Source organism: Calypte anna, chromosome 3 (genome assembly GCF_003957555.1).
Source record: "Calypte anna isolate BGI_N300 chromosome 3, bCalAnn1_v1.p, whole genome shotgun sequence".
Classification (NCBI taxonomy): domain Eukaryota; kingdom Metazoa; phylum Chordata; class Aves; order Apodiformes; family Trochilidae; genus Calypte; species Calypte anna.
In genome coordinates, this window is record NC_044246.1 from 32,369,760 (window position 1) to 32,395,780 (window position 26,021).

The 26,021-nt window shown below is 34.8% G+C and overlaps 1 protein-coding gene across 3 annotated transcripts in view; it reads right to left on the reverse strand.

Annotated features, from left to right (window-relative positions):
- Window positions 1–26,021, reverse strand: part of STXBP5 (syntaxin binding protein 5) — a 98,933-nt gene that overhangs the window by 46,137 nt on the left and 26,775 nt on the right. For all 3 annotated transcript variants that reach the window (XM_030448008.1, XM_030448006.1, XM_030448005.1), the window contains exons 4-9: window positions 25,809–25,909; window positions 16,660–16,794; window positions 15,582–15,645; window positions 13,010–13,093; window positions 4,152–4,275; window positions 2,204–2,282 (exon numbers count right to left, since the gene is read on the reverse strand). In XM_030448008.1, the coding sequence (XP_030303868.1) occupies window positions 2,204–2,282; window positions 4,152–4,275; window positions 13,010–13,093; window positions 15,582–15,645; window positions 16,660–16,794; window positions 25,809–25,909 (587 nt within the window). The remainder of the gene's footprint in view (window positions 1–2,203; window positions 2,283–4,151; window positions 4,276–13,009; window positions 13,094–15,581; window positions 15,646–16,659; window positions 16,795–25,808; window positions 25,910–26,021) is intronic.

A 26,021-nucleotide genomic window follows, 5' to 3' on the forward strand; every position in this document is an offset into this window, starting at 1 on the left:
GAAAACTGCCTGCAGTCCCTACTACTTGTTGCCATTAGTTATCTTCTGTGTGGTTCTGGACATCTTTTTTAAAAAAAATAATAAAAAATTAGAATTAGGAGCAGCAAATAAAGCAAGTAAGATCACATTAATGAAAAGTTTTCCACATGAGGAGATACTGAAACAAAACTAAATTCTAGACCACTCTGGATAAGAGGAGAATGAAAGATGGGACAAGAAATATATTAAGAGTTCCATAAACAGCATGAGAAAAGTGAAGATGAATTGTGACTCACTGTATTTCAAAAATAGAAGCTAGGGAAAATAAATATACATTCAACAGTACTTCTTAAATGTGTTGTCAGCTTTTTTGTTGTTGTTTTTTTGGAGTTCTTTGATTTGTTTTTGAAAAACAGTTAGATCAGACTGCTGTAGAAGCAAGCTTACTTTATTTCTTTTTTGTATTATTTCAGTAGCTAGAAAAAATTTGGTCCTGTCCAGGAATAAGTCTCTTTCTTAGCTAAAGAAATTAAACCACGCATAGCAAATGACATTACTTTAAATAAAAGTTAAAATTGTATCATGGTCATACCTAATGAAGTTCCATTTGTAAAGTGAAAAACTATTTACATTTTAAGCATTGAAAGGTAGTTCTGCCTTGCCTTAAAATTCTTGTAAGGTTGAAATTGAAATTCAAAACTGAAGTGTGAAGTATATGTAGCAGTAAACACAGATTTTCAGTGCACTACTTCACCACATTACTAACTGTGCTGTGTTTGGTTTTGTGGGGTTTTTTTTGTTTTGTTTTGTTTTTTTTAATGAAAGTACTGGAAGAGCATCACAAAAGTTAAAGATTTGGAAACCCAGTGAAGATGAAGAAAATATTAGAGAGAAAATATTAAATTGAAATGCATCAAACTATTCAGTTTGGAATGAACACTGGAAAAAACAGAAGTGTAACAGAAAAAAGCCCACAATAGGAAAAAGTAGTCTCCCCAAAGAGCTATGTGTTCTTGAAATTATACTAGAATAAGCTCCTCCTTGAACTGTGGTGGAAAAAAATTATCTGATTTACACATTGTAGTATTATAATTGCATAGAACCAGCTTTGAACTAATCTTTTCCTTCAGAATGATTCTTCATAACACAAGGCTTTTGATTGCAGAAATTGTAACTTGATGAAACAGAAACCACTTTTGGTTCTCTGTATCTTTCTTTAGATCAGCTTTTGACATTTCATTTGAGAAAGGAATATGCAGACAGATGTAGACTGCTGCAAGTAAAATATAGGTTTCCAATTGATCATAGATGTTCATACATCTGTGGATTAGTCACAGTTTTAAATTTCTATCTACTTCACTTCTTGCAAACAATAAAATACAAAAAGCCATTGATATTACATGTATGGGCACACCAAAATGTAGTAGCAAACTAGATCACATCAATTAAATAACAGAATTAAGTAATAGATTTGAATGCCTAGAAAGCAAATTTAAACAATACATAATCCCCCCAAAAGTGAAGGAAAAAAATAATCAGCATTTGCAAATAGCTGAACAGATTTCCATGAATATTTTATCTTTATATTGCATTTTTTATTCAAACATTTTCAAAACCATTTAGAACCACAAATAAAAGAAATTGCACACAGTTCATGAAATCCCTCAATCATAATTGCAGTCTTGGTAACAAAATCTGCTACTCAAGATACTGCAATTCCATCTGAGCCACTCATGACAATTATTGCTTTGTGTGCATAATTAGGCACGATTCACTGCATAAATTATTGAACTCTACCACAAAAACTTCTGTCAGTAACATTCTCAGTGGAGGAACACATATTTAGAATTTAGAATATTCACATCAGGCTACTATTTGTTAAAGTTCAGTGTTTCAGATCTTTCCTTTACTGTCTTATGTGCTTCATCAGATTTTTTTTTCTTCATTAATCTCAAATGATTAGCCAAAAATATTAATATTATGGAAGAAGCATGTAGATAATGCACTGACCATATCTTTACTTAAGTAAAGGTTACTACATAGTAATTTGTTCACATCTGTTTTGGTAGCTTATTCAGCAATATCCATTTTACCAAAACTCTTAAAGATATTTTACAGCAGCTCAGTGCCATGGGGATAGGTATCCTTGCAACTGGGAAACCAAGTACATTCCCAGGAAGCATTTAGTTTTCATGAGTTATTTTACATACAAAAAAAGTCTTACCCAGCTCTAGTTGTTTTATATTCCACCTTAAGGATAGGTTTGCAGGGTTCTGGCTTCTTTCCATCCTTCATCTGCTTTCCTAAAGTGAATATTTTTTTTACATTAATCTTACATTTTGATAACAAATTATTAAACTCACTATGCAAGTTGCGATGTAAAACATTCATACTACCATATATTCAAAACCTCTGACAATTATAGAGTATGCTTTGGAATACTATTATTAAAGATTTATTCAAACTCTCAACCCATCAACCTAAAATATTTAGGTTCAGAATTCTGAAGTGCTGTGGAGTACTTGTTTTCAAAAATATAATCCTACCCTAATAAGGCTGTTTTAAGTGGCACTGAAGAATTTGAAATACATCTCATGTCCGCCATTTTGCGATTAAATTGGTCACTTAAACTATAATGAGGTTTATTTTGAGTCTTACCCTTAAGGGCTAAGACTCAAACACGAATGCTTTCTTCTCTACTGTGTGCTACTTTACTACATGCAGCTAGTTTTATTCATACAACTTACCATGGAATCAGCAAAGATTTATCTGACCATTGATAAACTTTGATACAACTATTCTGTTCTGTAGAAAATTTAATTTGCAATCCAAGACTCTTTTTTTTTCTTTTTTTTTAATATGCTCTGGCCAATATGCTTTGGCCTCTTCTGACAGAATCACAGAACGGTTTGGGTTGGAGGGGACCTTAGAGATCATCTAGTTCCAACCCCCTGCATGGCCAGGGACACCTCCCACCAGCCCAGGTTGCTCAAGGCCCCATCCAGCCTGGTCTGGAACACTTCCAGGGAGGGGGCAGTCACAACTTCCCTGGGCAACCTCCTCCAGTGTCTCACCACCCATGCAGAAAAGAATTTCTTCCCCCTGTCTAGCCTAAATCTCACTAGAGCAGAGGGGGACAATCATCTCCCTTGATCTGATGGCTTCTTGGCCATTGCCAGTTCATGTTGAACCTCTCATCAACCAGCACCCCACAAGCCTTTCTCCTCAGAGATGTTCTCAGCCCCTTCACTACCTAACCTTTATTTATATGCTTTTGATTGCCCTGACCCATGTACAGGACCTTGCATTTGGCCTTACTGAATTTAAGGTAGGCATGGGCCTCCCTCTCAAGCTTGTAGAGGTCCCTCTGGATATCAGCAGCAGTCATTTATTTTTTGACTGCTACAGCATCATATAGAAATCCACAGCTTCCTTTTTCCACTTGAGTCCACAGCCAGCATAACATACACAGACTTGCGGGAGGCTCTCATAGTTAAGCCAGGATTCTTAACTACAGTATCTTGTACTACAACTGTAACCTCACAGATTATCCTCATTTTCACATTCAAGATTGTGAGGTAAATACGTTTCAAAAACACAGCTTAGACACATGCATACTGTGCAAACCTGGCAACTACATAGAACTTCTTGGAAGAGCAGCATCATATTTCACAGAACAACATGAAATGTTAATTTCCTAGATTAACATTAATCCAAGACTTCTCAGAAGTGGGAACATCTTACCAGATGCTAGCCTTACTCTGTTACAAACCTTTCCAAGAATTTCTATGGTAATCCACACATTTATACATGAAACAGATGCTTGCTCGTAAGTATTTTAAATAACATATGGGATTGTAATGCCAGGCAAAAAACAAGCCCTGCAAAATATGCAGTAGCTAATTTTGAGATCAAGGCCATTGTGTGAAAGGCGAGCTTAAATTTCAGTAAAACAGCACTGATATGGATTCTTATTTCGTAAAGACTTTTCAAAAAAAAATAAAAGTGTCAGAATTAGATACAACAAAGTATTTTACTCTACCACAAGTGCATTTTTAATATTTGCTTTTGGAAGCATTACATTTCTTTATTATATGTTCTTTATCATATCAAATTCTATTAAAAATAAGTTCTCACTGTTTTAAAGCAGTGGGTGTCCATTTTCACCTTACCATGTGGAGTGATTGTCTGAAATGGTTTGGTAGGAGATTTTACATTCCATATGGTCAAGGTACCATCTGAGTGACTACAAATAAATTGTTTTCCTTCATGATGCCAAGCCACAGAGTGGATAGCCTATGCAAAAAAAACCCAAAAAAACAGAAGAGTTTAAGCTGAGTATCTAATTATCATTTTATCCCTCCTTCCTTCCTCTATGGCATTAGACAGTAAAAGGAAATAAGAAAAACCATAAAATCATGCTGCTCCTAGCATGCTCAAAATTTACCAATTTTAAGTTTACTGTTCACAAGAACTTTTCATACATAAATCTCTGTAGCAAAAATACTGTCTTCATTGTAGTGACATGTTTAAGGGGGAAAAGCAAATCATCCTTAGGGTGTAGTATTACAGTATTTTTCAACCATAAGTAGCATGCCAAGAATGACTTCAAGTAATTATTTGAACTTTACTAACCAGAAATTTTAATATTCAATATATCTATATATTAAAAAAAGCTATTTGATGGGATTGTTAAGTCAAAGTTCTAAATGGCATTTTAAGATTTCTATGTAAATATGCACAATAGGAAAGCACAGGCTGAAAACAGAAGTAAAACAAGAAGTGAATTAACTAGATTTTTTGGAAGTGATGATGGGTGACAATGATGAAACACAAAATATTAACTTGACTAAGTCTTCTAATGCTGCGATGGCAGTGTTGAGATACAGGAAAGCGTAGGGATTTACTAGTTAAAGTCTTTCCATCAATACAAAAACATTTATATTCATAAAAATAGGAATGGAATTATCAAGCTCCACCTCATGCAATCTTACAGCAGAAAAAAACTAACTAAACAAAATCTACTGGTGGTCTTAAGGAGAGAAAAGTGTAAGCAGTGAAGCAAAGTGTACAAATAAGGTGAAGACATCAATTAGTAAAAGATTGGTTGGCATTTCTGTTTCATAGAATCAAACAATGGTTAGAGTTGGAACAGACCTTAAAGATCATACAGTTCCAACCCCCCTGCATGAGCAGGAACTCCCACTAGATCAGGTTGCTCAGAGCCCCACTCAACGTGGCCTTGACCACATCAAGGGAAGGAGCTTCCACAAGTTCCTTGGGCAAGCCATTCCAGTGTCTCCCCACCCTCACAATAAAGAACTTCCTCCTCACCTCTAACCCAAATCTCCCCTCTTCCACTTTAAAACCATTATCCCTTGTCCTCTCACTAGAAGTCCTTGTACAGTGTCCCTCCCCATCTTTCTTGTAGGCCCCCTTGAGGTATTGGAAGGATGCTATTAGGTTCCCCTGGAGCCTCTTCTTCAGGATGAACAACCTCAACTCCCTCAGCCTTCCAGAATCTCTGTTACTACATGGAGACACGAAACCACTAGGTGATGTTCAAGGGAATTTCAGTTATAGCATGAAAATATAAACAATGAAAATCCAAAGTACTTCTCTACTACCCAAATGTGCAGAAGGAATTATTACCTGATATAAGAATGGAACTTCAATATTATTGAAAAGGTAGATACACTTAATACTTATGATTACAACATTATTCTGCGTATGAATCTGTGAAAGCTGATGGACTCTACAATACCACCTTTTGAGTAGATAATCTCAGTAGAGATTCTGTCTGTAAGCAGTATTTAAACTCACTCCAGTCCCGTGGGTACAAAGGGATTTCCTCTGTGAGTAAACTGGGTGTGTGAATAGTAGGGAACCCTAACTAGAAGTGACAGCTTAGTCAGTACATTACTAGGTGAAGGGAAAAAATAACAAATCACAGACCACAGACTTAAGATGGCTTTGCCTAAATTGATTATACACCAATTATACACATCTTCGTTTCATAAAATTATACAAAAGCCAAGGGAGTTTCAAGCATCATGAGTCAGAGAATCAAGAGAATAAAGAGCAGAGGAAATTTACTGCACTACATAAGTGGAGTATACTCGTGTAGTAACTTTTCCTACTTAAAGCAGTAGAAGATACAGATATATGAAAATTAGAGATTAAGTTTAGTATTTCTTAGTGAAATTTAATGCTGTTTTATGGTGTCATGTCGAATTGCTGCAGATTTTGTTGGAAGACAGACTCAGTGAATCACATCTACACATATGTAGCTCAGAAGCCTAAATATCTCACATGATATCTCTTAAAAATCTTGTTAATTCTGTCTGTAAGATAAACTTATATTAAGCAAATAAAAGCAGATATTATAAAGGAAATTTTGCATTAATAATGAAACAAGTATGAAAGTGCAGACTGTGTGAAACAGGTTCCATTTCACGAGTTCTTTTCATCAAGAAAAGAAATTATCTATACTATAGCAGACCAATGTAATATTTATGTTTTAAATACTGTCCTGTGTGACGTATGGCTGCCTGTCAGTAGGCAGCTCATAGCATAAACCGAACCATGTTTTGATACCATTTATGTAGAAATAAGCTTTAGGAACCAATAAGAAAGCAAGTCTCATAGAAGGAAGGATAAGTCTGAGAAACACGTATTCCTATTGAAAAAGAAGGCCAGAAGGAAGAAAAGAACTCTTGCGTTGTTACTGTTGAAGTGGCATTAAAACTAAAGAACATAAAAAGATCTGATAAATTGAAAACAAAGGAGAAAAATGACTGCGATCATTTGATTTCTTCAAGGAACCTGATGAGATGGAAAGAACACTAAATGAGGCCTTTGGCTTTATATCTATTTATTGTCTAGTTTTATAGAGCATCTGGTTAAATTTAGCAATGAAGCTATATTTTATTTTAATCACAATAAACTATGTATTTCTTAAAATAATCAAGAGAACAAATTCTGTGGGCTGAGTATAATAAGCTTTGCTACAGAACACTATCCTTTGCTGTTACACAATTCACAATTTTTTGTAAGATGAAGACATATAACTGGACCGATAAGTAGTTGTATCATAATCTCTAGGTATTTACAGACTACATGTCTACAGTGACTTCTAATTTACAATGAAAAAAGTACAATAGCTTTAGGTGGCATTAGTTGGTTGATATCAATAACCTCATTCACAAAACCAAAACTGATAATTGAAAATTCATCCCAATACTCAAGGGGAAAATTTGACAGTTTTTCCCTTGTTACTATTAGTGACAGAATCTGAAGGAAAGCATAAAATTCATGATGGAAAAATTGGGAAGAATTCACTGAGGCTGCAAATCTGTACATAGCTCCCGAGATACTAAAAAGCCCCTAGGAGTACTAAAGTTTTTTTTTCCAATATTTTACATAAAATTTACAGAACACCATAATGCAGCAGTATGCTTAAACCAGATGGTGCTGATTCAACTGTCTCTCAAATATTTTTGTGGAACCTATCACTGGTCATAATGATCCCAAACAGTGAGTAATCCCTTATGACAAGATCAAGCACCAGGACCACAAGGGACTGATGCTATAATTAAGGTACAGTGTATCTGTATCCTTAAGAAGAGGTGTTTGCACAGGTAACCCACGTTCTGACCTCACTAACATTCTGAATCTTTCCATTTACAAATATTCATGGAATACAGGAATCTTTACAGGCAATTACACAGAGAATGCTGTCCTGAAAAACAAAACAAACTCCCCCAAATCCACAGTCAAACAAAAAAACCCCAGAAAAAATAGCAGCCACAACTTCTTATTTTAGATAAATATTTAAATTTACCTAATTATAACTAAAGATTTCTTATTAAAAGCACACCCACTAACCTCTTCCACTTAATTTGAATTCTGGACTACATGGCAATTTGTTTCAGAACTTCTAGAACAGTAAGAGTTATGTGGTTTTGAATAATAAACCTAGCATTATATGCCAAAACTTAACTAGAAATAGAGTATTACGTGGAGATAGGCTGTGCACAAAGGAAACCTCACTCTTATCAGCTGTTCCAGGATTATCCCACATAGAGAAACAACTGCTATATTGCCTACAAAGAAGGTGAACATATCTGATTTTCAGAGGGAAACATTCTTGCAATGTCTGCATTAGTTACCTGAGGGAGACTTAGGTACTGTGAAATACAAACACAAATAAGAAACCGACAAGGTCTAAGGGAAAAAAAATTATCATCATTTATATGCAAGTCTCCTATAGAAATAATTTAAGTAGCTTTTAAAGATACTAATATATGTTTAAAAACATTTTATGAATTTAGTCTTATTGCTGAATAGCTTTTCAATATCCCTATAAATACCTTATTCCTTGGCTCTTTAAGGAGATACAAAAACTAATAATTCTAAATACAATCCTACAATCTAACAGACAAGTTCATTAATGAAGAACTAACTTTTGATTGAATTTTTCCACTAAGGGGATTTGTGAGCTTCAAATAATAAAATGCTTATACAAGAAATCCATTTATTTTCAATCCCTAGAGACTTTAAACCTATATATAACATGCACCACCTTATTTTATTTTCCGATGCAATACAATTTTTGCCAAAATTTTTCTGCATACTTTCTCACAGGGATGCACCAAAGTCATCAAGAATTCCTTTCAACACTCTTCAGATTTGGCCATAATCCTTTACTCTTCTGTGGCAGTAACTGAGCTTGAAATATGCTGTGCATGACCGGTAAGATCCATGACATGAGACTGGTTATGCTGCAAACCAGACTGCTTACCACAGCTTATTCAGATTTCACTGTGTTTTAATAGTACTTCATTTCCAACAGCATTTTCCGGCAAACTTGAACAGATTATGGCACTGACTATTTTTAGGCTTACCAAACTATTCAAAACCAGTGTAGTAACTTGCGACTACCTATGGTCACTCTCTTGTCAACACCCAAAAAAACCCCCAAAACCAGCTACTGAGACTAAAATGGATGTATAGAATGATTGTTTTGATGCAAAGAAAAGTTCATGTGCCTAATGACTTAATGACTTCACTGATATGCTTTGTCTTCTGGCAAGTCACATATCAGGGCTACTTTTTTTGGTTTATTTGCCCTCCTCATAATCCCATAGGCTACTTTGCCATGTTTTTAATGCTGTAAAATAATCTCTTACACACAGAATATTGAGCCTAAAAATAGTAATCTATAATGCATTTGCTGAGTTAATGCCATCAAAGCTTACTTTAAATCAGAACAAAATACTACTTGAAAAACTGACATTATTATGAACACCTTCAGTTGTCAGAAGTTGCACTTCAAATTTTCGGAAATAGAAGTAGTAACAGAGAAAATTGTTTTATTTCTTTCATATCTGAAAATACTGCATGGGAAACAAGTGCAGTATAATCTGCACACACATTCCATGTAAGAAATGAGATTTTTTTTTTTTTTTTTAATCCCAGTATTTACATAGAAGGCTTAAGAATGACGCAAAAAGAATTTAGCCATTTTTCCACTGAGGCTGCCCAAGACCAAAACGATGTTTTGAGGAAAGGTTTTAAAGGAAACTTTCCACAGAGAAGTTCATTCACAACTGCAGTTCCAGTATGTCACAGATAATTTCCACCAACCTCTCTGGAAAACATTGTTACATTCGTACCTTCTAGCTAATTCTAAACATGAAACATATTATTGTTATAGTAAACACCATGCAGTACTGGCAGTTCAGGATCTCATTTGTAACACTGAACAATCAAGAACAAATTCTAAGTAAATTCCCTGTTACAAACTAGGAAGTTGGGGAAGTAAGAATAAGCCATCAATCAGCACTAACAGTAATCATGACCTAGAGCTGCCTTTCCCTAGCCATAGTTAAGCAGAAGTATAGATTACAATGGTTTTAGCAGTGGTGGTGTTGCCCACCCTACAAGCATTCTTTCCTTTGGGACGAGTGCTCCTAGGGTCCTTGTGCTCAAACAATCAGAGCAGGGTGTTAGGCAGGTACAGTTAAAGACAGGAAGAAATCATGGATACTGTTCCATTGATGTAGTTTTCAGGTAATAAATGAGACTGCCCCACCACAACATGGGAATTGGCTCCAAGGAAGCCTCCTAAAAGTCATGTGATTTGGAATGAAATCCAACAAGCAGCTACACACTTTAAGAGGATTCAGCTTCTTCCCTAAGGAAACCACTCAGGTATTTTTCAACAGAACTATCATACAGGAAATTCAGCCATCACCATTCCTTAGTGGAGGAAGATCACAAAGGATAATATTTGGATCCCTTGACACACCTGAAGCTCAAAGAAATGCTACATGAAGACACTGTTTTTGAGTATATAGTAAGAGGGAAAGAGAATTAGTTATCCTGTGACTTGCTGTATTACTATTGACACAACTAATTATGCAAAGACATTGCTGGAATGGTCAGTGTAAGGCTACCTTTTTGGGCAGCAACACAAACTTGATTACACTAAACTGGTCAATAAAAGTCTTGATGGTACAATACTTCAATAATTATGATATGTGACCCTAATAATTTCTTACTGAGGATAGCTTGGGAGGAGGAAAATAGGGAATTAATGTAGCCACGATTTTTTTAGGAATTTCTTTTTTGGCTATTTGAGTTGATAACTTTTTTCAATTAGAAAAAACAGGAGGTTAACTTATTAGAATTCCAACAGTGTCAGTCCACATTTTTCACATTATCAGTTATGGTGCTATTGTCTACAATTCAAAAAGTGACCCATGTTTCCACAGTAACCTCTTTCAGCTTTAAGCAAGAGAGAACACTTTTTTCCCCTCTTTTCTGTTAAGGGAGATGTTCATACAAACTAGCAATATTAACTATTTGACAATATAATTTTACTGTTGCAAAATGCAATGAGAAAACCTGTTTCTTCTGCGTTCCTTAACATTTACATTCACTTACTTGAAACAGTGCCAGCTGAAAAGCAGCAAGAACAATATATTTATATAGGTTGCTAGTCAGCACTGATCATGATATTATTAAAAAGATAACATTATGGAGCTGAATATTCCTTTCACTGACAAATTGATGAATATTCTCATTTTTGCAATTAAATGCAAAACAGAGCCACTGAAGAATAAAATAAGACACAGAACACCTCAGCTCTCTGTCCCTGAAAAAATAGGAGGACAGATATATATGGCACATATATCATCACCCACTTTCTGTAACTTTCTATTCATTATCTTTTCTGTATCTGATACGATCTTCACTCAAAGCTATCTGTCTAGAAACAGCACGCTCAGTCATGGCACCTTTCAAAACCATATTTTTCAATTCTATTGACAAAGATAATGAATTTATTTCTATGCCATTCAGGTCAGATTCCAAAAGAACTTCAAACTGCCTAGCTGTACCAAGTTCAAATTCAAAAAAGGGGGATTTATTCTCTTCTACTTACCCCCCCTAGAAGGTTAGATTTAAATAACATGCCCATTGAGGAAAAAATTCCTTGTCATACAATGTTAAATGGATGATAATCAACAAATTATTATTGCCTACAGTAATTCTTTGTCCAAGGAGAGCAATCGGAGCACACAGGAAGAGCATATTTCAACCTTAAGACTTGAAAAGCCAGTAATTTTTAAAGCAACTTCATGTATGTTGATCCTCATTAACAAGAACACCGAAACTGATCAAGTGCACTCTACAGATCTTAATTTTTCCCTCTCCTCTTGGTATCCATTCCCAATCTATGACAACATTTCTCTACCAAAGGATCAGAGCTATTTAATTACCCTTCTGCAATCAAAATAGAAGATGAACAACTAGATGAATTCACTCAGAAATCCTAAATGAAATAAAGATTGAAATGGTTGGACTATTCTTTGCTGTTTACAACCTCTCAAATAAAGGTTGGTTAAGAAGAGGACAAGTATGGAGTCAGGTTTTAAACAAATGGGCAACACCTTAAGACAAACACAGGAAGCAGCACAGTGTCTAGAGACTGGATAAGTTTCTAAAAACTGCAACAAAACTTTACTGAAAAACAGAGCTTATTGACATATGGATGAATATAATATACCAGGTAAGAGAAGTCAACCTGTTGTTTTTAAAAGGAAATTTTTTTTAAGCAAATTATATCCAAGAAACCTCCAAAAACATCAACAAGCATGTGGCTAATGATTTCAATTAAGCTGTCTACACAATTTTCAAAGTCTTTCAAGACCATTTTCCCAAAGGAAACTGAAAACAAGCAGACTAGAAATGCTTGACCATTACTCCCATAACTGGCTGGGAGTAATCAATTAGCTCATAGATGAAGGTAATTGGTAGAAATCTTGAGGGTTCTGTGCTCCTCAGTTTATTCATAATCTGAATATTAGAACAAGCCTAATAAGATGATAAGTCTGCTGAAAGTACCAAAGCATATTCAAGTTAGAAATGAGGATTTCTCTGAGGAACTGCAGAAAGACTTCTTTTTTTCATGTGTACTATGGAAATGTGAAGAAATGCATAAATGCAATGGGCTTTTTTTTTACATCCCCCAAGTTTTATTGCAAACCTCTGTCCTATCCTACAAAGAAAAGGTGCTTATGGAAACATCTTAGTGAGACTATTTAGTGTTTTTCATACAAACACACTTCTCTGAATGAGATATCCCAAATTACAGAAATTGCTAAACCATATCACTCCAAGACTCAAACTCTTAATACAAGTCCTAACACTCAATAAGAACAAAAAGACCCAAAAGATTCTCCTCCAGCCTGCAAAATCCGTAAAGGAAACCAATGGGAACCAATCTATGTCAACATTCATTGCTTCATGACCTTAGTTCAATTCAGTGATCTGAAGTTTCTTTTACTCAAAAACTATGGTTATTTTAGAGAAAAGATCAAAGCACTTACAATTTCAAAGTTTTATTTTAACCTATTTATTGATCCACTGGTGACAGAAGAAGGAGCAGAAACAAACAAACAAAATTACTTCTAAATTAGTGAGTGATATCCTCATAGCAAGCAATCCAGATGAAAAGCATTACCTCATCATGTGTATATCTGTAATCTGCCTTCTTTGACTTCAGATCCCATAATACCACAGTTCCAGACTCAAAGCCAATCAGAAGCTGCAATAATAAGCAAATATATTAAGTCTTTATAAGAATAAGCAAAATAATATCATTTGCAATGCCTCCAGTCTTGCCTCAAAGAGACTGCAGCATAATACTACATGTAGTAACTGCAAGTACTTATAAACACAAAAACTAGTTAGGAGCAATGAAGACCTCAGTGTTAGAGAGGTTTACTTAGTATTTATTGTCATTCTACATTTCTAGCTAATACAACTGACCTTCATGCAAAATTAGAAAATAAATAAAAGCATTCTTACAAAGAGTCCTTGAAAATTCCTTTGCATTCCAGGAAGGTTAACATTAAACTCAGCTAAGTGTATCCTCCCTGAGAGAACATGAAGGAACTCTTTTTCCTCATTGGAATTAGTTCTGCTTAAATTCGCCCTAAGAGCATACCTGATGTTCTAGGTAATAGGTCATTGTTTATTAAGAAAGTGTTTAATATAAGCCATCTCCAGATGTTAGTCACAATTGACATAACTGGCTAAGGGACCACCAAGAACATTAGCTGTTAAGAAGAGGAAAGCCAGAGAGAAATTGAACAAGATAATTTTCAAAAAAATTTTTGCCAGAAGCAAGAATAAAACCATTTCTGTAAGGAGAGAAGATTCAAATTGCTCAAAATAATTGGTCTAACACATTGCTGAATATCCAAATATTGCTTTCCTAAGCGACACGTCTCTTAATAGAAACAAAACAAGGCCAATATAAGGCAGTAGTAACATTCTTGGCAGTTTTTATATAGAAGGCAGCAATACAGATTCATATTTCATAGTTCAACCTGCTATGAGATCATTCCTCTGAGGAATGTTGCTAACTTCTAGTTGCACTTTCTAGCATTAAGTAGCTTGTCTTCACTTCCACATCATTTTCTCCAGAAAATGATTAAAGAAAATTAGTTGGCTGCTGGCTTTTTCTAGCACTTGAAACAGCTGATTTTCTGTGAGAAAAAAAACACAAGTGCCCTTAGGAGTATCCACTATATTGCAAGATAGAAAAGAGTGGTTTTAGAAGCATGCCATTGGACTCAAGGACAGATCTAAATCAGTGTGTTCTGCTGTCATACCAAACGGTTTTGTCTGGGCAGTCATTTGAGTAAAGATTTTCAAAGTGTACGATTGTATTGAATATGAAAAATAGCAGAGCATCTCCCACAAGCTAACAGATACCAATACTTATCTATTTAGTGCTCTATAGCACTAAAATACCCTACCAAGTGTGTATAACATTGATCTAGGAAAGGTGGATGTTAGATTTGTTTCTCACTACACTCATGCATACCTGTATTTTAAATTATCTTGCCTATCATAAACCATATTTTATAATTTTTCTATTATAACTGACCATTAAAAAAAATGATCTGTGATTGGAAGGCTAGCAGCAAAAAAAAAAAAAAAAAAACTGTAAAGTAAATACACAGGAGATTCCTGTGGCTGCATGTTTTTTCTGTGGTATTTTCATTAAGAAGAGGAGTGTAAGGTCAGATTCTGAAACAGTGATTGATAGCAACAGTAACTCTTACACTTTAATTGAAAATTATTAAATGTAGAGTGGGGGTGGGATAGACCAGAATAAATAGATAATTTGTAATTTCTGATGTTTCTATAGCTTCATTGCATTCTTATGTTCCAAAGAAAAGGGTAATACCAGTAGATTTACTTTAATAATAGCAAAGGAACCCATGTGTTCCTTGTGTTCACAGCTCAGGTTCTTCTTAGTGGCTGCTGTGTCACAGGACATAAAAATTAGTCTTACAAAGGCTTCAAGAATATGAACTGTGGGACTTATTGTCAAGATAAAAATATGTTATTATACTTGTCTTATCCTTCTTTTAAGATAGCATTAACATACAGCTCTTTCTTACATGTTTTAGTTGAGCTGACTTTTCTGAAGTGTCTAGTTTTACTAGTTAGGTTTACTAGTTAGGTTTTAAGCAATGTATTAAAATCACTGTATGCTGTCTGCAAAATGAGAGTATGTCAGACCCCAAATCAGACAGAAGCTGCTGCCTTGGACTAGTTACCTAAAGGCAAAGTACACTGTATTGTATATAAATATCCTATAAAAATAAGCATATTAAACCTGTAAAGCAGCAACACCCAAGAACTTAATGAAGTTTATTTAACTATCCCACTATTTCCACACTCAGGTTATAAATGTGTTTTTATTCTGGTGAAAAATAAGGAGTTACTGCAAGTAATTTTTTTTCCTACTGTTTTCAAGAATTTTTGCAATTAAGCACTTTCAGCTCTGTTTTTAAGTGTTTGATTATAAGGTGAATTCAATTATTCCGGTAATGTGTCCTACAGTCATGTCTGTACCTTGCTTCAGAGCACAAATACTCAATTGAGCCTTTCTTTAGGCTTTCAAGGTGGTCCTCACCTCCTTAAACTTTACTTAAAAAATCAGTGGTACCTATACTTTTTAAAACAGCCTTGCTTGAAAAAAATAATGTATTAAATAGTCCTTAAATATATCCTACCTTTCCTTCATCCATTGGATTGTCACTAATGTGGACAATTGGTCCTGGGTGAGATTTGGATGACCTAAACAAGAAATATTTCCATTTAAGCAAAAAAATACAAAATCACATCCCAAAATAACTCCAACTAATAGATTCTTCAGATACAGGTTCCATGAAAGCAAACTATTGACCTTTCAGCATGTAGTCAGTTTTATCTTCAAGTTCATAAATACTTTGTCTACTTCATTTCTGTCTCATTATAAAAAGAAAATCATTTATTTGCAACACAGAACAATATTGCCTTTAGCTCTAGAACATCTACATGTTTGTTCTTACAGAATTGACAAGGCAGATAAAATGTTTGGGTTTGTGCTGGAAAACAGGTCTTACCATTATTCATAAACTTCCTAAGGTGGGCATTGCTAACACAGAATTAAGACTTGGAGTTCTCACTACTGAAGAAGATGGACTACTAATATTTGTTTCAATGGCCTTTGGCAAGTGAGGGACTTATTGTATGTTTATAAGATAGACCTAACATTCTAGGAACAAAATAACAGCAGAGGAACAGCACACAGGTATGTTTTCACTTAGAAAACACCATATTTGCATACCCAAATTGAATATGGAAAATAGAGAAGCAATGATAACAGCCTTAAAATATGCCTTGCTTTTGGAATAGGCTTAAATTTACATTTTTAGCCAGTAATTTTATACTCAGCATACATCAGCCCTCTTACAATGAATATCTTTATACTTTGGGCTTTAACTACAAAAGAAGTAGAAGTTAAACACCTGCCCAAGTACCATCGATATAATATTTATACATATATTATTCTAGTTCTTTATCACCACAGATAATGATGATTTTTATGTCTATTTTTATTCCAGGCACTATGATAAAATAGTGATAGAGGCAGAAACATTAACACTTCACCTTTATGAGAATCAAAAAGTATTTCAATGACTAAGTTATGTACTTTGATTGCGTTTTTGGTGTAGTGAGAATAATATGGAAGCCATTTCTGCAACTGAAGTTAGTATCTAGGACACTTCTGATCCTTCCCCTCAGCAGACAATACTTGATTAAACTCACAGTTCAATGGCTTTATTCCACATGATGACATAGCCTGAGAGAGTAAATGATTCCACATTGACAATGTGAATATTTCCTCTTTCGGTGCCCACATATAGCCATTTACTTTGGAAAGGCAGATGACAAAATGTTATCCTGAAAGAGAAAGCAGGCAAAAAAGGAATTAAAGTCTTTTGGATAACCTACACTTCAAGGTCTATATTGCCAAGAGGTAGAAGAATGGAAAAAGACAAAGAAAAAGACAAGCTATGGATACAGGAAAGCAGCAAAGCCACTATATAATGCAAGTATTATGTACAGACAGTGTAAAAACTTGAACAAAAAAATAGAAACCAAGTTATGCTAAAACTATTGAGACATTCAGATAAAAATCACAGTCACCTTTGAAAATCATCATAGTGTGGCTTTGCCCAAGACTGATGTAATTTTAAACTTCAAATACAGTATTCCTATGCTATAACCTATAAAACTCCCTTTTTAATCTATTTAATTTTAGAACAACATTGGATTTTTAGTAGTAGCCTAATATAGATTATGCCTATTTCAACTGAGGAGACAAAGGTAGAAAATAAAGCATAAGAAATATAAGTGTATATTTAACCCAACATAACCCCTAAGGAATAAACCTAAAACCAATCCTGAACAATTATAAAAGTAATCTTTAATGTAGTTAATATTTGGGGCTACTATTTTTACTTAACCACATTTTCATATTCTACCTCATTAGCTCTCTTCTGCTAGAAGGAAGTACCTGAACAGACCCAAAAATTAATGAATGTTTGTACAGCCACAGAACACTTCTTTAACAATAGCTCAAGCACAGATATTAGTATTTCTACACTTGGTTGTTTCTGTCCTCTTAGGTCCTGCTTATTCCTTCCTATATTTTCAAATTGCAAAGTATATAGGAACAGACAGGTTCTAAAATACCTCATTTTTCTATAAAAACCAAACAAACTTTTGGGATTAGAATCTAGAAACTTTTGTGAAACTGTAAACTCTAAATCATTGTAATATCACAGGGTTCAATACTGAAAGAAATTGCCAAACTTGGGCTTTCAAGAATGTTTCATTGATAACAAACCAGTTATTCAGTTGAAATTTGTTCTGTCAGCTCTAATCCTTAGCTTTACAGATTTTTGTTCTTTTCTCCCAGTTAGAATCCCTTCTTGCCAAATCCATACACCATTACACAAACCTGTTAATATTTATGCAAAGAACAGCTTTAGATCCTTTGCATTAGATGCTGTAGACACACACTTAAATTCAGTACAAAAACTAAGGCTAACAGCAGCCACAAAAAAAAAAAGACCAACCAAAAAAACAACCCACAGATGATGGCTGAAAAGATGTTAATTTGCATTATAGGTTTAAAAAGTTAAGACTTCTGTAGTAATACCACCTGGATTCACAACCTTACCACTTCACTTTTTACATCACTGATTTCTTTCTAGGTGGGGAATACAGTTTGCTCAAGCAACTCTTTTAATTTACCAGATGTCTAACTTCCTTGATTTCTTGCACTTGAACATTTAAGTCAAAAGGCTGCACTAACTTTTTTCATTGATGTTTCAAAGAAAAGCAGCTGTCTACAAGACTTAAAATGCTTGTCTATCTCATTGAGCTTTCAGAGGCTGCAACACTAATAAGCACAGTAATCCACAAACACCACAAGATAAAGACTCTAGTTTCTCCAACATCCCTGAAAAAATATTTTATTGGAAGCTAAGTCACACATATCTGTACACACATCCTAGGCAGGCCCCCAAATCTTACTGGCCTGTAGCAGAGCTCTCCCACTACAAGCAGGCCATGGGAAAGGAGATTTATGAAAACATCAATCCTCAGCACTCTAGAACACCAGAGTTTCTTTTTGTGTCAGGACTCCACGTGTCAGAAATAGATGACAGCCAGATCAGCAGGATTTAAAAATAAGGCCTAACCACCAGAGATAATATTCAGGAGCAGGGTCATGGGTCTTGATCTTCATCTCTGATCTGTCTTGATCTCCAAGTTAAAACCATCAAAGTTCCCCAACACTTCCATTATAAAACCCAATCTATTTCATGTCATTTAGAGGTGGGCAAAAATACAAGCTGGGGCTGCAACTTTGATTCCTATAAAAATAAGGGCAACACTGGAAGTGTCCAAGTCCTCAATATTTCCGATGCCCTTCTTGAGTATGTAGCCATACTCAAACTACCATCTCCTCTGTGCAAGTGAGATAACTTTTGTCAAGAGTTAGCAAGCAATAAACTGATTCCACACCAAGAGTAAATTAGAGCAAGCAACTTCAAAAACTGTTTACAAAGCCTCAAAGTCAGGTCAAACTCCTCATAAAAATCCTTTTCATGTACACAGAAAAAAGATACCTTTTAAAAAAAATCTTTAAAGTATTGGGGTTTTTTTTCTGTAATCTAAAATCTACAGTATGATTTTAATATATGTTATCATCCCTACTAAAATGGGATGCTGTTATGCAACCCAAAAACACTTAGGTTAGTTCTAAGCTCTACTGTGGCAGTACTTTTCTTTAAGCACAGAATCTTCCTTCTCAATGCATGCATATTTGCAAAGCCACTCCTTCCCCTGTCACCCACTTCCAAAAAACCCAGAAGATCTTTCCTATGAAATAAATTTGTAAGAACTGAACCAGATAGTTCAAGAAAATAAAATTATATACAGTAAAACCAGTGGTAAACTAGCAGTGAAAAGCACTACTAAAAGAAAAACCCTCACAAAATATTCCCTATTCTTACTGTACTTCAAATACACCTTTTGCTATTGCTTAAAGACAGGAGAGCCTTTAAGAAACAATTTCTAAACCTATTGAAAGGATTTCCTTTACCTGCAGCCCACGTGTCTTGATTGTACTTGTTTCAAAATGTATATCAAAATGGATATTACAGCAAGTGATAGTATTCCCAAGAGGTATATATTTAGAAAAATATGAAAGACTGAAATTTATCAAACATTTGAGTCAAAGAACTAGGACTTTATAGGCAATACTAAGAAAAACTGATGGGCTGTTATCTTGGTGTTTTGACAACTGAAAACCTTTTAAATTCATCTTTACCTTTCCTTAGTCTACTGCATTATGAAATATTATATGCTCTTCTGAATTTTCCACTGCTTTAACAAAGCACACTGACAAAGACTTCAGTGAATGACAAACACTGACCACAGGTTTTATTTTTAAGTCACTAAAACTATTTCTGGAACCTCAGGCTATCGTTATAGGCCTACAGTTACTGTAATTGTACTAGCTGCCCACACCATCACTGTATACACAAAATAACAATTTTCTAAAGAGAAACTACCAAAGTTGTACTCTGCATACCTCCAGCTTTAACCACAAGACAGCCACCATGTAGAATTCAGAAGATGAAAAGTTCTATTTCTTATGTTAGCCTAGACTCTATGCCCACAGTCTCTTCATTGGGCATAGAAAGACAAGAGCCAGTGTGAGAATAACATACTACAAGAAGGAAGAAGTGGTTATCATTTTGCCAGGCTGGTGCAAGGGGTCTGTATCCAGATCTGGTAACATAACTATGACTAAAATACCTACCTGGAGGAGAAAGCTTGAAGGCACAAGACACGTGCAGAGAAAGAATTCCTCTTCAATGCATCCCAAAACTGTCCCCCCAGAGGACCATCGGGATAAATGCAGTGTCTCATAAAAACTGGACCATGTACTTCAGTTCCATTTATAGTCCCATTACAGCACTCCAAATGATGCTTCTCCCAATATATTCACGTCTAAATGCAGCTGAGAAGTACTTATGTTCACTGTCTGATTTGTGGTGTAGTGTCAAGATGAGTAATGGGGAAACAAGAACCAGCAACACAAATAAGACTGTTACCACTGACATGCCTGATAGAGGGATCATTTAGACAATTTTGGAGAAAAAGGTTCAATTTTAGAGGGGGTTTTTTCTTTGTTTTTTGGAGTTTTTTTGTTTGGTTTGTTTGGGGGTTTTTTCTTTGTTTTTTATGTTACTGTCAGTATTCCCATTTTTATGATAAATTATTCCCAGTATATTTCATTGCATACGTGTTTTTTCATTTATGGAGTCACATTTCAACCCTCTGTTGTAAAATGGCTTTTCAAGCTTCAGTTGTACTTCACTCAGAAGAGGTGTCAGTGTTTTTAATTCTACACAAACAGAAAAGGACTGCTTCACTGCTTGTAATTCTGACAAAATACCTTTTGCCATGCTTTTTGAGGCAACTGATGTGAAAATCAAGGAAATTTTTCAATATTGAAGAAATTCATACCAAATACCCTAAAGATTTGAGCCAAGAAAATGTGTTGCAAAGATCTCATGTTGCATGAGACATTCACAGCTACAGTGAATCCAGACAATTGAGAGGTTCATTTTCTCCTACTAACTTTTGAAACAAGACAATTTACATAATCTAGTGGATGATGATTAACATTTTTAAACACACAAGGTAAAAGAAGGCTTTACATGACACCATGAAGACAAGCAGACCCTGTGATAAATTTCCTTTCACTCTCAAGAAAGCCAGTTTAAAAAAGTGTAAAAAGGTTATGTGGAAAGCTTAGTTGTGCCAACTTGTACTTGGTACACCACTGACTCTGCAAAGACTCCAAATATTTAACTTCTCAGAAATAACTGTTTGGATATGTATCTGTAATCCTACCACTATACTATAATCCTACCCCAAAAACACATAGGGCAAAGGGGAAAAGATCAGTCCTCTGGCAAAGACTGAAAGGGAAATAGTGATATTGCTACACAGAAAAGGGAAGAAAAAACCCACAACCTAAATCCCACAATGTCTGGTATCACCAGCTCTCACAGACAAGAAAACCTGTGTGTCCTTCTGCTATCCACAAAGTGGCAGGATTGGTCAGTTTATGAATTCTATGAGAGGGAAGGAAAAGCCTTTCACAAATAATGTCTGCAAATGCACAGACCAGACACAAAGTTAAAGATCCAATGAGGTAAAAGTTAAAATTCTTGTTCCTTAATAAGGAAACAAACACAAGCAATTCTAGATAGAGTTTGTGTTTTAAACACAATGCTCTTTGTTTGATGCTTACAGCACAACACAAACCAATGATACTTAAAGAAAAATATAATACCTTTGAATCTGTGCAGTTTCATGCTGAGGGAAACTATTTAAATCACACAGCACACAAGTTGAAATATTAAAAATAAGCTGCTATCAATACATTCAGTTATTGATACGGAAAGCACTCATACACTAAACAGTTCTATTACCACGCTATGATTCTGGTTCTTGTCTTTATGCTAAGTCACAAAGCAAATAAACTATTTCTATTGGCATTAAAATAGGAATCTCAGCTCAGGAAGGTTGTGAGTCTTGGATAACTAAACACATTTTTCATACTTATATGTAAAGCTGATTGGTTTGAGATTTGGTTTGCAGCAAAGTAACTTAAATTTGTAACCCCACACCACTTTAATCAAGTTAATGTGTCCCTTCACCATCTCGAATTGGTTCTGTGAAAGTCCCTTGCCCATTAATGTGTTTGACCTTTCACACCATAGACCAAGACTAAGTTTAATATCTCCTGCATGGCAAGAAAACTAAAGCCAGACTGGATATGTTTCACAACATTCTTTCAATATTTACTCTAGTAAGATGTGTTAACTACACTTATTTCAGAGTTAATCTTGGCTAACATTAACATTTGCTACTAAGTCAACACAGATTTGAAATGAAGATTGCGTTACGTGTGAACACACAACAGTTGCATTATGTATAGGATATTTATACAGGCGTGTAGCTTACAAAGGGACAACACTGCAATTCACTGAAGGTATCTTAGAGGACTACAAAACCTAGAATAACAAGTAAGTTCACACTAAACTGTTATCTGTGAAGAGGTACAATTTACATGCTTCTAGTTTGCATGACAAGTCATGTAAGCAATGCCCCCCATGTGAGCATTATTTTCCATTTTTTCCCTGGCACAGCTCTTCTGGCAGGCAAGGAACTGACCAACAGCAACAGGAACAAAAGGCTAGAAAACTTGCAAAACTAGCTTGTTTTATCCTGTGATTCTGACATCTGCCAGAAACTTCAACTGACACATTTTATACATCAAAAACTGCATCAGCCACCAGTTGAGAAGACTTGCTCTAACCATCACTAGTACAAAGCCAGTAAAGAGCTATGAACCTATTAAATGTCCATTTTCTTATCTGCAGAATGTCAGCTCATTTAAAGATTCAACAGAAAGCAACATCTTTAAAGATGTTGACACTAATTTTAAAGAAGTATTTTGCTGAGATCTTAAAACTGTAAGTTACCCAGTGAATCCACAGCTTAGAATGAAGTTTGCTATGGGCATAGAAATTTTTTTTAGTATATATATGTATTTTTTTAGATACACAACTCTCTCATTACTTTCTGTTCTTAAAATTCATGACTAGAAAAGCAAGAATTCCCAACACTTTCCAGTCATATACTAGATAGATTTATGTTAAACATTAGGAAGAAGTTCTCTTGTGAGGGTGGCGAGACACTGGAACCTCCAGTTAAGAACACAAAATACTTAACACAGAACCCCAAGCATTTATGAACAAGCTATGTCTGGTTTTTATACTTTATGTGTAAGATGTTCAAAACAGGCCTGAAAATAAGCTAGCCAAACTAGCTTATCAACAGGAAAAACAAATACTTAATCTAGAAATGGCATTATTAAATGTTATGCAGTAATTCTTCCATATAGCTAGAAGCATGGAATTAGTTAGACCTAATAAAAGGCTGTGCTAGTAGAAGACAGAATTAATTAGCAAGTCATAACATCATAATTTATTTTTATTTTATTGTTTTGTAAACATAGTTCAAGAACAGTTTTTAAGACTAGAATACTCTTTAATCTGGGTAGGTAACTACTAGAGTTAGCTTTCTATGCTACAAACAAATTTCTAGTTCACATCAAATCCTAACATATTAAACTCTGATTTGAAAACCAAATTTGAAAAAGAATTGGCTTGTGGCATTTTGAGCTCAAATCCTACTGAAGAAGACAGAAATACTGCTTTTCTGATATGTCAGCACACTTCCAGGTACTCACAATTAGGTATATAATGTTAAACCTTAACATCTATGTGGTCCTAGAGTAAATACTGCTAAAACTGGAATAGTTGCTTCAGTCATATAGTAAGATTTGGCTTTATTTCCCTTTCAAGGACATCTTTTCCAGTTTAACTAACTTAATATTTCAGCTAAACTAATTTCCATTACATTGAAGTTTGCTACACAAGATGGAAAATTGAAGTATTATTAGATAAGATATTGCTTCAGGGCTTGGTTCTAGAGTTGAATATTTTAAATAATTCCCATTTGAGAGGTTAGATATCCTTATGAGCAAATATTAATCCCACACTAGAAATTATTTAAGAGATTTTATTAATGTGGAATCAAACAACCTAGTGTTTATGGACTGTTCATTAATTAAACTGGGTCTCTTCACTCTTCCCAAACTTCATAGTAAATATACATCAGAAAACTGACCTAAGCAAAGCCTATTTACTTCAAACACACATAACATGTCTGACCTATTAGGTACAATTAATTACTAACACTTCTTAAGTGTTCTGGAGACGCCGATTTAGGTTTATTCAACAGCGAATTTGTGCAGTTCTCTAAAGTTCAAAATCAAAATAAGTCTTTAGTAATGAGATTATGCTTTACTTTTTAAAGATGTATTTTATAAACCAGGCCAAAGAACACAGAGTATTTGAACATATCAGTTGTCAGTCATCCAGCATGACTTAAGTGGCTATGACAATATACAGTTCTGGGATTTTCAGTGTTGTCACCACTTCTATATGTTATTACAATGGATAATTTAAGATTAAAATTAAAGCCTTGTCTTAAACTATACTTTCACCACTCTGAACATCTACAATGCTTTCATTACCTACTTTAGTAAGCAAAAGGTTTTCCTGGAGAAATCAGTATTCTGTCCAAAATTAGTAACACTGAAGAGACTCAAGTGACCTAAACTCCATTCTATTCTACTCTCAACCCTCTTTTTGGTAAGAGTATACCCATTTCATCCCTCTCTGACAGATTTTCCTAGTGAAAATACCACATTTACAGTAAAATTATAGTTTAAAACTCTATTTAATCCAAAGATGTCCATACATCTAAGTATGCAAACTTCCAACAAATTCACACACAGTCACCTCCTCAGATACCTATTTTAATGCACTAATTAGAAGCCAACGTCCAAATGTGGTTCTAGGCCACACTTTGTGGTTCCAGGCCATTGTAATACCACTTAAAGTAGGTGGTACAGGTAAGAGGAAAGTCCTTAAAGAAAGGAGGAGGGAGAAGATACATCTGATTATCTGGAGCGTGTTTTCCAAACAGAATGATTCTATGATTCAATTTGCTTATAACCTGCTATTTAAAACCACAAACTTACTCTGTAACCCACCCAAGTCTATTTAACACACTCTAAAACATTAAATTAAATATTTATGTAAAGCCCTCTAATGTAACTATTTCTATTACTTCTCCTTACTTAAAGGTTATTACTGTCAGCCCTATTCAGAAGTACAAGTCACAGATTATTTGTGTTCTTGCTACTATCCTTTGAGATCTCCAAGCTGTCCATCTCTGAAGCAAGCTGCTCAACAGTAGACATAGCATTCCAGTTGGGATTTTACCCACACTGGAAATGAAAGACCACTTGCCAAAAGGAAAAGACTACTTTTTTTTAAAAAAAGACACTTTTTTCAGAAACTTGATCAACTGATTTTTGGAAATAAAATCTAAAAAAAATCTCCCTAGCTTGCTTATAAATCGTGAGCCACAAATGCATTAGTCAAAATGCACCTATCTAGGCTTCCTGTTGTGAAGACACTTTTATTCCAAAATCCCTTTGGAGATATACACTGGAAGTCTCTTATCCCTCCACATTTTAAAGATGGGAAAATTGACGTTCTGCGATGCATTATGCAAAGCAACAGAAAAGAAGTCAGTACTTTAGCTCCTAACAGCCTGCAACCCAAACCCAATGTAAGTCTAGCTTCATTTAAAAAATTATGAATTGGACTGAATTAATAAATCCGATTTTGCAGTAACACATGGTATAATAGTAAGGGGCAAAGCAATAATAACCCAATACCTACCGTTCTCTGTTAAATTTGAGGGAATGAAGTACAGCAGGTCTTTTCTGGCGTAAGTTCCACAAGTGTAAGGTATCATCAGCCAAGGCACTCACAAGAGCTCCCTGTGAAAAAGCAGTTTTAGTCAACTTCTTTTCATAACCTCAATAATGTTTCATCATGATAGTGGAAATATTACACATTTTCTACCAGGTTGAAAAAATTATTTATAAATAT